The sequence below is a fragment of the Perissodus microlepis genome, chromosome 4 (genome assembly GCF_051167445.1).
Source record: "Perissodus microlepis isolate ML-2025 ecotype Zambia chromosome 4, ASM5116744v1, whole genome shotgun sequence".
Classification (NCBI taxonomy): Eukaryota; Metazoa; Chordata; class Actinopteri; order Cichliformes; family Cichlidae; genus Perissodus; species Perissodus microlepis.
Window position 1 is genome coordinate 7,419,924 of NC_140464.1, and position 12,844 is coordinate 7,432,767.

At 39.4% G+C, this 12,844-nt stretch overlaps 1 protein-coding gene and 1 non-coding gene across 3 annotated transcripts in view; one reads left to right on the forward strand and one right to left on the reverse strand.

The window, feature by feature from the left end:
- The window catches only part of cacnb1 (calcium channel, voltage-dependent, beta 1 subunit), a 38,761-nt gene extending 32,614 nt beyond the window's left edge, over window positions 1–6,147 (reverse strand). Inside the window, exons 1-2 of one of the 2 annotated variants that reach the window (XM_084925344.1) lie at window positions 5,866–6,147; window positions 552–638 (exon numbers count right to left, since the gene is read on the reverse strand). In XM_084925344.1, the coding sequence (XP_084781470.1) occupies window positions 552–638; window positions 5,866–5,955 (177 nt within the window). In that variant the 5' untranslated portion in view covers window positions 5,956–6,147. The remainder of the gene's footprint in view (window positions 1–551; window positions 639–5,865) is intronic. The other variant, XM_084925342.1, reaches the window with a different exon arrangement.
- trnac-gca (transfer RNA cysteine (anticodon GCA)) lies at window positions 1,200–1,271 on the forward strand. Its single transcript has one exon. It is a non-coding gene; the product is annotated as a tRNA-Cys (tRNA).
- Window positions 6,148–12,844: the final 6,697 nt, after the last annotated feature.

The following is a 12,844-nucleotide window of genomic DNA, read 5'->3' on the forward strand; positions in this document are numbered from 1 at the left end:
CTAAACAACATTTTTGCAGGCTTTAACACAGCTTTGCAGTCATTCTCTGGCACTGGAAGAGTCAGATTAGGATTAATTGCAAGGGCTAACAATTTCCATGGAAATTCTTATGAGCTTTGGACAGACTTAATACAAAGTATTTTTTTTCTTTTTTTAGTATATGTGCTAAACTAACAGTACCACTAACTCATTTTATCTTCTTATTTTTTTCATTCTTTGCCCTGTTGTGTTTTACACTTTTATTTCATATTGTACTACAGATATATGTTAGCTATTTTTTTGTTACAATGTGTTCACTGTGTTGTGTTTTGTATTGATTTACACATTTAAATAATCTCTTGTAACATTTCAATTTGCATATGTTAAAAAAAGGGAATAAAAACTTTAATAAATTCAATAAACCATGAGTTTTCATTAGCAACTCTTGAAATGCAAAGGCACTAAAAGTTCTCACTTGATTCCATTAAACTTGTAATTCTTCATTAAACAAGATGAGGCCAAGTCTGGCGCCCTCATTAAGTCTGAGGGAAGGATTAGGTGTGAAATGTTACCTGTCGGACAAAGCTGTTTGAGGTGGTGTCAGATGAGGTGCTTCCATCTGAGCGCTTAAATCGGCTCTTCCTCTTGGCGTACTTTCCCTGAAGGTTTTGAGAAAAGAGAAAAAAAACAGAAAAAGTTTAATTATGTTCCTTTACAATAATTATCTTGACATATTTCTTGAAAAACCTTGTTTCCGAGGAGCATGGCAGACATTAACATTTGGCGCAGCGTTTGTAAAAGCTTCTGAATATGATCAGGCGGTTAGATGGAGCCAGAGATAAAGCAGCCCAAGTCCCAGACCGTAGAGGAAGTCGAGCAGTGAACTGCCTTCATTACTTGTCATTTTTCATGTTGTGATGCAAACTGGGACCTTGTAATCTGATTGGTAGACCCCTGGCAAACGGCCTGTCCGGGTTGTGCAGAGGCCACACATTGCATTATGAGCCCACCCTGCCCACATTGTCATGGGAACGCAATGCCGACTAATCGCATTTGTCTGCAATCAGAAGGATGGCGTTGTTGTTCTTTCAGCATGAAAAGCGAACTGCTGATAAGGAAATAAACATGGTCGATTAATATACAGAAATGACATGCTACCACATAGAGAGCACATTAATACACACCTCAGGTAATCATCCTCCTGCTGCTGCATACTCAAAGGGGGTATAGCTCAGTGGTAGAGCATTTGACTGCAGATCAAGAGGTCTCCGGTTCAAATCCGGATGCCCCCTAGTTCTCAGCATGTTTAAGCAGGAACAGCTGTGGCATTTCCTATTAAAGCACTGCATGGGTGTGTATTTTATCTTGTTTACATAGATCATCTGCACCTGATGTGATTCCTGAGAAAAACACACTAAACATCTATTTGATTCTTTTTCTCTTTTTTCACATTAGTTTACAAAACAAACCCAACAGGAAACTAGCTCGAGACAGCCACTCCGTTTTGGAGTTTGGAGTTTAATAGAGGATAGTTTTCACTAGAAACTAGAGTGAGTGTTTTACTCACTCTAGTTTCTAGTGAAAACTATCCTCTATTAATGTTAACTTTCACACAGCAGAATAAACTATCTCTCTTTCAGGATTGCTTTCCCCATAATCACAACATACCTCCATTACAGGTTCTGTTTATAACAGCTTTTTACATTTTTCTATATTCCTATTTTCTTGTGTTCTTTTTGTACAGTGTATGAACACACTGTACAATACATAACACCATAAAAGAGGTATTGGTTGCCTCAAACAGCCTGAGGGAACTGGCATGGAGTTTCTATGAAATGAGTAACACGGGCTAATTTTAGCTTAAAACTTATCAGTAAAATTAAAAAAGGACAAAACTGCCTACAATAAAAATTTGAGTTTTCCTTTTTTGCCCTTTATTTGGATCCACAAAAGCATAAAGCAATAAAAGCTGATATGGATTCCAATCGTATTTTGCTAGTGACTGAGATACAATTGGCTAATCTGTCCATGTTAGCAGGTAGCTGATTTGGACCAATACAAAGCCAGTTTCACCAGTGAAGATGTTTGTTTATTTTTATCCACATATTTGACCAATTAAAATGAAAGAATTTTGTAAATAAAAACTAAAATGTGATCATCATAAATATTTCCAGTGTTGCTCATGACATGAAAAGATATGACTTGTGATTAAAAAAAGACATAAAAATTCTAAAGAAGTGTGAGTTTTCTTAAAAGGATACACAGAAGGTCAGTAATCAGCATGAAACCCTAACATATTCTCTTCAGTGACACTCTAATAAACCATCTGTTTGCTTTATGGTTCCCATGAGAAACAACAGCATTTACCTGCTACTGTTTCCAATCAGCCCCCCAGATCCTGTACACAAACATGCTCACCATTGTAAACACTGAACAACTACCTCAAAACTTCCCAAATGTCAGTATATATTGGCTAATCTTGAATTGGCAGGTGGGATCCAGAGACAGATTAACTACAAGCCAACAGTGAGTGTCCTCGACTCAGTATTTTGCTATCACTGTCACATTATGTTCAACGGGGCAAACCGAGGCCCTTGGATGAATGATGCTGTCACGCCTGCTTTTAAACAAACATGACCTGTTACACCAGCGCCAACTGGTGCGAACATAAAAGCACGCTGCGGCCGAGAGGTTTCCAGTGTTAACAAATAAAAGGGAACACATCTGTTACACGCTCCTCTCCAAAAAATCTAGCTCAGGAATCCATTTCAATCAATCTTAAGCCTCCAGCAGCGCAAAAAATTATCTACAGAGCCTTCTGTGGTATGCTTGATTTAGTATTTTTGATGGGATAGGATGAATACACCACAGGATGTTCCACAGAAAAAAAGACAACCTCTGATGAACCCACAACAATTACTGTGTTTCAATGTTCGGCTAACATGGGTAGTGGGTTTTAATATTGAAATGAAATATGAAGTGTTGATACAATATATTGTCAATGATGTGGATGGGCAGCTGTACTTTGTGCTGCTCAGATTTAAAAATAGAGGATGACATCACTGCTGGCAAATCTGTCCACCTACACTGACTGAAAGAATCCAAGAATCATGACTTCTCTGAAGGTGTGCTGTGTGCGTTCATGAAAATATTTTGTCACGCAAAAATATCAAACAGATGTTGGTTTGTATTCGGATATTTAACTTATAAGAATATTCATAATCACAATGTCAGTCCACATCAGTGAAAGGCATACAGGATGTGCTATTCGGGGTGCTTTACTCTGCCTACAGTTGCTGTTTTCTGTAAGCCGCTTTGCAACCCACGTTCACATCAGCTCATCCTTTTCACGGTTTATCTGACTTTGTCGGTATTTTCATTAATGCCCCCTCTGTTCCATGCCTGGGTCTTGCTCCTGCTCTGTTACATCTCTGCAGCCTGCAGTTTCTGTGCATCAGCTGATAACATTTAATCTTGGTGCTGCTCACATCACCCGTTTGCTTGGCTGTTAGTCTTAGAGCGTCCAACTGGCAAATCCCACATAGTGAAAACACAAAGTTAATTTCTGGCACAACTTCACCTACTTCCAAGGTTCATGGAGAAGGCTCATCGCCTAAAGACGCTGAAGCGCCAGCAATAATTTTATGATGAGGAACAACTTTAATACCTTACCATGTCAGGTTGCGGCCCTCATCAGGGTCATGAAGAACTATATTGCAGACAGCATTTCAAACATATGCATATGCTCACTGAAACAAGCTAAACACTCTTCGTTTTCCTAGCGATACAAGACAAAATCCATGGTTCTTGACCTGTGTGCAAATATACTGTCATGTTTATCTGTTTTTCTTGGTAATGTTCTGTCCTTTGAGTCACATTTTGCTGCTACAACACACACAAAAAAAAGTCCAACAACGGCTGTACTTTTTTAAATGTTTCACCTGAAGTGTTGACCCTTTTTTAAAATAAAGGTTTTATAGAATCTGTTCTAATGTTTTGTATCATTGCTTGGTATGGTAATCTGCCTTTCAATAGGACCAGACTGGTAAGATTTTAGGGAGGACTCAGGTCCAGCTTCTTTTTTTTAATAATAAAATATCTGTATTGTTTGATGAGTGGACATGCCACAAATCAATAAAGTTAATATTGAACCCAAAAGTATCCTCACAGCCCGATCCCACTGTTTGCTATGCTGGAGAAGCTCCTGTGCCACTAAATATGTCAGCAATTAAGCTGGTAAATTTTATCACATCTCACAGCGTGTGTGATATCAGGTGCATACATGCATTAGCATGCATGTTTTTAGAGGGATCTCTATGATTGGAGCCATGATGGAGCTGATTCCTGTCACTAAAGAGCAGAGAAATGCCAAAGGAAGTGGGATGGGAAGCTTCCTGCTGGTAAACATCCTCCCAGATTAAGTGTATAATTAAGGAGGGTGCTGTTTGTGAAAGCAGGAAGGCAGGGAGTATAAGGGGTGGAGGGTGGCACACTGAAAGGTATCACAAACATATTTCATTCTTTTAACCAGAACCTTCTATACAATATTGTGCTCAGAGAGCCCAACTGATCTGCAATGTGACAGCGGTCAGCAGACACAATCTTTAATCTAAAATGCCCTCAGGCTCCGAAACTGGATAATTTCTCAGCGCACAGTTCATTTCTTCTTCCGTGTTAAAGAACTGGCTGGTGAGAGAACTCTGGCCATTTCCTGCAGGATATTAGAAATGTGTCTTTTTTTCTTCTTCTTCTCTCTCTACAGAAGAAACACAAGTGCATATAACAGCATAGCCCACTGCAGGTCAACATGAACTTTACATCTAATCTGCCTGGCACAAGGGCCGTGCCCATCTGCTTCTCACCACAGCCTCTCAGCAGATAAAGATCTGATTTCTAAAAACAGACATCTCACATGAGGTGAGAAGGCGAGAGCAGGATGGGCATAGTGGCACATTCAAAGTGGATGGAGAGCTGAGGGGGAGAAGTGGGAGTAAAGAGGAGAGAGCGGGACTTGGCAGGGTTTGAAGCGCTGGTTGTCTGTGATGGTGAGGTGTTCTGTTTTTTCCCCTTCTCCAGAGAGATAATGACTGAGCCCAGCGTGGGTGTGTTTGTTCTAGATATTCTCATCTTTTTTTTCTTTTTTTTTGTCATCCATTTATGTCTAAACATGCCCACAACGTCATGTCACTTCCTAAGCTACTCTGTATTTGTGGCTGTAAAACAGGTGACATCATGGGGAGATAAAGGCTATCAATGAGTTATTATTATTTTATTTTATGTTTGTTTGTTTATTTGTTGGTATTTTGGGAGGAGGGGTTACAAAATGGGAAAAATGTCAACAACACAAACCAACTCCACCTATGAAAAACTCAAGTCGCTCTTTCATTTATGGAAATTATTAAATCCCCCCCCGCAAAAAAGAAGAAGCTGGTCAATTCAACATGTTACTCGATAATTAGACATCAATTAAACAAAGGCGTGGTTTTCCTGGGAACCCTCTGGTCAGACAGCATATAAACAAGCGTCACATCACAGTTACATAGCACAGACTTATTAACGCCAGAAAAAATGAAACACAGAACAAGGATGTAGCTATAACTCAAAATCCGTAGTGAGGAAAAACTAGAATATTTCATCCATTTCACTTCTTCTTAAAATCATTAATTTGACTAAATTCATCCGTGCAACGTACACGAGCGTCTCGGCACCCCGAAGGCAAATTTATCGACTTAATTGGAGAACAACCTGTTAATCTTCAGAAGTGCAGCAGCTTTAATGTTCACCAGCATCATATAGAGTATGAATTCAGAATAGTAGACGTGGGATTTTTAACATAACACTCCCATAATATTTACGTTTTACCCTCTTCCCGTGTCTTGGTCTTACCTGTGTGTGTGGGTGATGGTCGAACATGTCCATTTGGATCTCCTGGGTTGAGGTCGAAGGCGTCCTGGACATACTACTTTTCTGTACCATTTGATTTAACTTTTTAAAAATCTATTTTCAGTTTCTAGTTTCGTGTGTTTACGATGGTGTCGATCGACTCATCTTTTATTTTTATTTTTTTCGGAGAGAATGAAGCCGCTGATGCGTCTAAGCTGGTTGATAATATAATGGCAACAGCTGCCTCCTTCCAGCCTATAGCGTTACACACTGTCGCACCAGGCTTTTACACAAGAGTCAAGTTATGGGTGTGACGCACGGGTACTTCCGGTTATCCTGCTTTCAAAACAAAATTCTTTGAATAGGAAAGAAGCATCACTACAACTATTGTTATTTTTACCTGCTTGAAAGTTTTCGATGTTTATTCCGCATAGCACATGTTCAAAACTACGTTTTTTATGTATAATAAGGTAAAGGTTGTAGAATATTAGAGAGAAATTAATTTGGCAGTGGTGGGGAGACAGAACTCCCTTTTCACAGTAAGAGACCTCTGGCAGAACCAGCTTTTGCAAAGAGCCCACCAACAGCCTGAACACACAGCAGAGCAACTAAGGGATGCTTTGGGGACATCTGATCCAGCACGACCTATGAACTTTGACCCCTGTGGTCCTTATGTGCTTTCAGGGTTAGCAAAATGCTCAAAGGCATCGGTAATGCAAAGTGTTGCTGGACGTTTGATTCCAGGCACCTGATTGGTGCTGGGTTTACTCGGCCCAAACATACAACCAGTCATAAGCCGTGTTCGGCGTAGTGTGTTACTTGGGCTTTTTCTTTTTAAAAGTATGTAATTAACATGTAATATGTCACATTTTTGGAAATATAACCCCAACGCTGGCCATAAGGAATTACACTCAGCTGAAAAAAAAAGAACAATGAGTCCTGAAACAGATGAAGAACTGTTTCCTGAGACTTGAAACAACCTGCCTATCAACATCAAGGTTATGTACAATTTGTTTGTTTTTTTCCACTGTTTGCACTGTGAAAACAATGCAGAACACTGGGTTTCACTAGTTGAGTGTTATGCTAAAACTAATAGATGGTACCAGTTTTGTTAAATTTATATTTGTGAAAGATGTAACAGTAGAAACTAATGGCTACAAAGTCAGTCGACCTAGCGCGGGCAGGCTTTTATTTTGAAGGCAGGATCTTCTAACTACTCTCGGGTTTCTGTGTTTCTCTTTCTGTCTTGACGTCGATTCTTTTCCTTGTGTGCGCTCAACTCAACAGACTCCAGCTGGAAGCCGAGATCCACGCCCCACTGAACAGACCCCACCCTCATTTATCGATTGATGGAGAGAAGCGAGCCGCAGCGATGGATGCTGTGGGTGTGGATAGGCTGTCAAGCTGAGCCACTGGTCCCCGCACCGGGATCCAGGAATCAAAGGTCCTGCGGGGCTGTAATGGGGGGTGAGAATAGTTCAGTTTGACAGCTAGTTTGTTGAAGCAGCAGGGAGGCTCAATGCCTTACGTCTCTATGATTTGAAGAAGAGGAGAATGATGTTGATGTGGCCTTGGGTAAAATAAATAAATAAAATAAAGTAAATAAACTTTGAGCTATAATGCTGACCCAGGAGCAGGTAAGACTGTCTGATTTGCTAGGAGGGAGCCGGGGCCCAAATTTAGCGTTACCTAGCTAAATACAGAAATATTTTTAAAAAAACGAATCACTATCATCTCACAGTTTTAATGTATCTAGTAAAAAAGTTATAAATGATTAACTTAAAGCTTTCAAAATCATCAAACTAAATATAATTTTGGTCTCTTGGAGTTGGAACAACAACAGAAAAGACATAAATGAGTGAACAGCTAAATGCAAATCATCACTTGTGGGCAGATGCATAGGCAAACCATCCCATGAGTACACATCCAGTAAACAATACCTTTTATCTTTGTTGTCCTCTAACTTAAAAACATCCATGCCTTAACCAGCTCTTCAGCTAGCTATTTCCCGATTTGTCATTTGATGCTGAGCAGGTAGCATGCACCTGGTTTATTAAGGCGCATTGTTTTAGACCGAAAGTGAAAGCAAAGTTTTTGCCACCTATCAATTGCTCAGATTTGACTTTTTGATGGCGTTATTTAGCCTAAGGCCCCAATATTAAATGTATCTGTTGGACAGACATTAGATGGAAGCCAGTAACAGGAGCATGACACATGAGTTGAGGGGAAACTTTTGCAGTCTCATGATTTGATTTGATTTAACTGCATTTACTGTAATAAGTGCAGGCTCCACAGTAGGAACTCAGTGTAACAGTACAACTTTAATTACTTAAATCTTTTATTTATTTCATTAATTTGCATCCTGTTCTGCCTTTCCTTTTGATGACAGATTAAATTGTCTTTGACATGCAGGACAGTACAGATTTATGAAGAACTGTTGCTGTTCCGCTGTTCAAACAATTTTTTAAACCCTCTTTGCTGAAGGGTTTGGTTGGTTTGTCTTTCTCTTTAAAATGCTGCGAAAGTGTTCTGCTGAACTCGACTCAGGCAGCAGGTCACAGTTCTTAGTTTCTTCTTTTTTAGAAATTCTTTTTTTGGCAATGTGCTTTGGATGCTGGAATATTCCTCCTCTGCTACTCTCTTGTCCGCTAGTATTTTGATATATTAAAAAAAACCCAACAACGTTATTGTACAGTACTTCCACCTCAGTAATAAAGAATTATTAGCATGCATTTACTGAGGAAATCATGGACACGATCACACCAAATATGCCACCAAACAAGGACTACAAAGAAAACCACAGACACCTCTGTACAGAGACCATGAAAAGAGCCCTCCGCTTCTGGTTTCTGGGGGGTTCACATCACTGAGCACCTTTCCTGGGATGATGACACCTTTATTTATTAAAAAAGTCAAAGAGAGCCAACTCCCCCCCCCATAATGGCTTGCCAAATTTTACAGACTGCGCTCACAAGCTGCATGACAGCCTGGTAGGGTAGCAGCACCAAAGCTGACAAAAAGCCACTCCAGTGTCTTTTGAAAACAGCACAAAACATTGTTGCCAGCCATCTCTGGAACATCTCTGCATCACTCACTGCTTGAAGAGTGCTGAGCAACTTCACAAAGACACATGCTGGACACCATTTGTTCAAGTTCTTTGCAGCAGGCGGGTGCTTTAGTGCTATAAAAGCATCCACAAACAGATTGAAACTCAAATTCTTCACAACAGCTGCAACACTGAACTGTACTTCATGTACAGTCCTGATGTGCAATATTCTTATGTTCAATTTTACCAGTGTATGACAAAAACTGTGCACCAGAAGCTACTTAGCCATGGACACCCATGCCATGAAGCACCTGGTGCACAGTTTTTCTGCTGATGTTAAAGACAGAGGACATTTAGAACTCTGTCAGCAGATGGTTGGCCATTTTTGCACACTAGTTAGGGACCCACTAACTTTATTTAATCTCCCACTTTGTGTCTGAGTTGCTTTGGTTCCTAAAAATATCCACTTTGCTTTGCTTTAATTGAAAGATTAAGTGGTGTGGTCCAACACTTCTGTTCCTATACATTATGTAACGTTGCTTCCACACTGACAACAAAGGTCTTGTATACTGAATCTGACCAAAAAATATATTTATACTATTCAAGATCTTTAGAAAAGTTTAATCTCAAAATGTTTTTTTCATGCTGTCTGATGCTATCTCTGTGCCAAATCTAAAGAAATAAAGCATCTGTTTTTCAGGACTTGTTGTTCAAGCAGTGCATTGTTGGGGACATAATTTTAAGAGTACAGTCAGTGTGGCTATAAAGGCACTATTATTTTATAGCTCCTGAGTGGACCATTTTTTAAAAATTAGCTACTGGTGTTCCTTTAGAATTTTTACATCTTCATGAAGTCTCACAATAAGAATTTTCACTTCTTCTGCCAATTTTTCGATGGTGCCACGATGAAGATATGCTAAATTAGCTGGAAATCAAATATCTGAAATCCTGAAAGATGTCTTTCTTTTTAATCTATTTGTTCACCTTGTGCTACTACTCTAAAACTCTTTAGTGGCTTTTGTGAATCAGCTCAGAATAAAAAAAGAGAAGAACTGTGAACCTTTTTTTCACCTATCCCCACCGAGAGTGCATGTGCTTGTTTTCTGCTGAACCTTTGACTGACGTCAAAACTCACCCGAAAGTCTTACTGCTCTGTTTTTTCTCCTTTTTAGCTGTTCGCTGAAGCTCATCATGCAGTTTTAACTCACATCTATTGATGCAAACTTCCACATTTCTGTGATACTTCATGGAGATTGTAAAGTCAAAGAGTGTCCCCTAAAAAAGGACCCGAAACACCTTAAAAGGCTGTAAAAAGTCAAATGCAAGTGCAAGTCTCTGAGGGTCCATTTGGTATTTAATTCCTGCATATTATTCAGTGTGGCATTTTCAGATGTTTATACGGCCAACTGTTATAGCGAATTATTCCCACCTCAAGTGCATGGCTGAAATCGAAATGAGCAGCCGGTTCCCAAAATTATCGTTAGGTTTGGGTGTTGATGAGTTTTAGATGATGACAGTCACGGAAGTGTAATAAACACTGAGTTCACAGAGCATTGATGATATCCGTGTAAATCTGAATAAACAAAGGGATGATTCATCCACCTCCTCCTCTCGCATCAACCAGTCATAAAGGAAAATGAACCCCACACCTGCAGCAGTCTTTGATAAAGCCCTTCTGGGGGGAAATCAGTGTGACGTCCTGATTCGAGTTGATGCCATCGGACTGAACACCCACAAGATCGTCCTCCGCGGCTGCAGCTCATACTTTCGCTGAGCTCAGTTTTGCATAGGAGGAAGAAGCAAAAACGGATCATATTTTACTTATATTCATATTTTATCATATTTTACATATTTACTGAAATTATGGTAGTCATGTCTCTGAACAGTCCCTTTAACTCTCCTACAGCAACTGGCTGACATCCTCCTTCAAGAAGAACATAATGTGCAGCAGGAGAGCAGGACTTTCTATCTAGCCTCTCGTGTTTTTTTTTTTAAATCTCTCTACTGCTACCCAAGGTAGCTCAAGGTAGTCAGCTCTAGTATCCATTTACTTTTCCACAAGGATCAACACTATAATAAATGTGCAGCCATGACATTTTAATTCAGTACATGGTGATTTTCTCGGCTGTTTGGTTTCTGCCTGCTCTGTTTTTGTGTCCTTTTATGTGAGTGATGATTTCATAAACAATATGAATGAAATCTCACAGATAGGAGTTCAAACTCACTATGATTGACATCCTGATGATTTCAACATTAAAAATATCACTCACTGTAGCATCCCGGTGCTGATAGGAGGATTCAGTAGATTCCCTACTGGCTCAGTGAAGAGAGACTTTCAGTGATGTTGATACTACAGAAGACAAATCAATACTTTTTGACCCATTAAATGTTACAGTATAACAACAGCCAATTAATTGCACCTCTTAATGGCAGGGATTCAAATCTTGAGGGAAGCAAGAGTGCAGGGCTGATTTAAAGTTGAAAATGTGTCTCAGTCAGGAGTGAGTGAACAAATGCTACGGAAACACTTATTTATTCTAAGCTGTGGATTCAGAAGAAATGAGAGATGCTCATTGTAGCTCTATACACATTTACTGAATTATTAGATAGAATCAAGATTGGCATTATTATAATTTGTTTGAAGCATTAGGTTCCGATAATGCTAATTAGATGCAAGATTGCATTGCAAATGAGCAGCCTTTTGTTCGATATTTGTTAAGGGAAGGCATTTTTGTTTCCCCTGCAAAGCAAAAACGTAACCCAAACTGGGGTGTTATTTGCACCAGAGGACATCAGAGACTACGCACCGAGGCCTCCAAAAGCCATGGCAGTTCAGATGAGCTATATTGCTTCTCTTCCTGGGCAGACAGTGGCCCAACACAAAGTTCATGGAGTTTATAGATTGTTTTCTCTCTTGCTGGATGACACATTCCTCTGCAGTGAGGAGGAGAGTTGATGATCTAGTACTTTGTGTTGAACTTCCCCCTCAGATGGTGATTTTCACTCGTATTACCTGAGGTGAAGAAGTCACACAAGTGGTCCTCATTCACCCACACAACAGGTTTGCAGTGTTGCCATAGTGATGGGCTGCTGCTCCTGGTGTGGATGAAAAGCAGAGGATACTATAACAGCATTCTTACTAAGTGGCCGGTCAAATGGTAATGTATCAGATGGCTATTTTTTGTAAGTCTATTCACAAGAATCCCACTCACTACCCAACTTTATTTTTAAAGAAGACACTCATATATAAGTTGATATATAAGTGTTAAAAGATCAGCAAGGTAATATTAATACGTTAAGGGGTTTAAAAACATACAATAAATTCTTAAAGACACAAAGGAAGCCAGTGAAGGGAGGCCAGAACACATTTTGTGCCCATCAGACATTATTCAAATACCACCCTACTTGAGTATTGTTGCTGACCATGTTCATGCCTTTATGAGCACAGTGTACTCATCTTCCAAAGACTGCTTCTAGTAGAATAACAAAGCTCAAACTATATGTTTTCGAGTAGCAGAAAATGATCTTTATTTGTCATTCTTGACACTCCTGGTTCTCAATCACACTTTTGCTATTTTACTCAGCAGGTTAATTATTTACTCAGCGGCTTTTACACCTTTACATGTTGAATTTCACACTACATCACTCACAGTTCAGACAGTGTGAAGATAATTATATTTTGTGTAATATTATGGGAAACGTTTCTCTTTGCAATTTCTTTTTGTTGGAAATAGCAATTATTTTTCTACACTGGTTATGGAACGAAAGGAGACCACATTGTTTGATGTCAGTGAAAATGATCAACCTACAGAGGGCTAAATTCAAAGATAACCAAAAATAAATAAAAAATCTAAGTGAACAGTGATACCTCAGGCTAGTCTGTTTTGTCAAAATTTTATTGCAGCAACTCAAAATGGTACTCAGTAGTTTGTATGG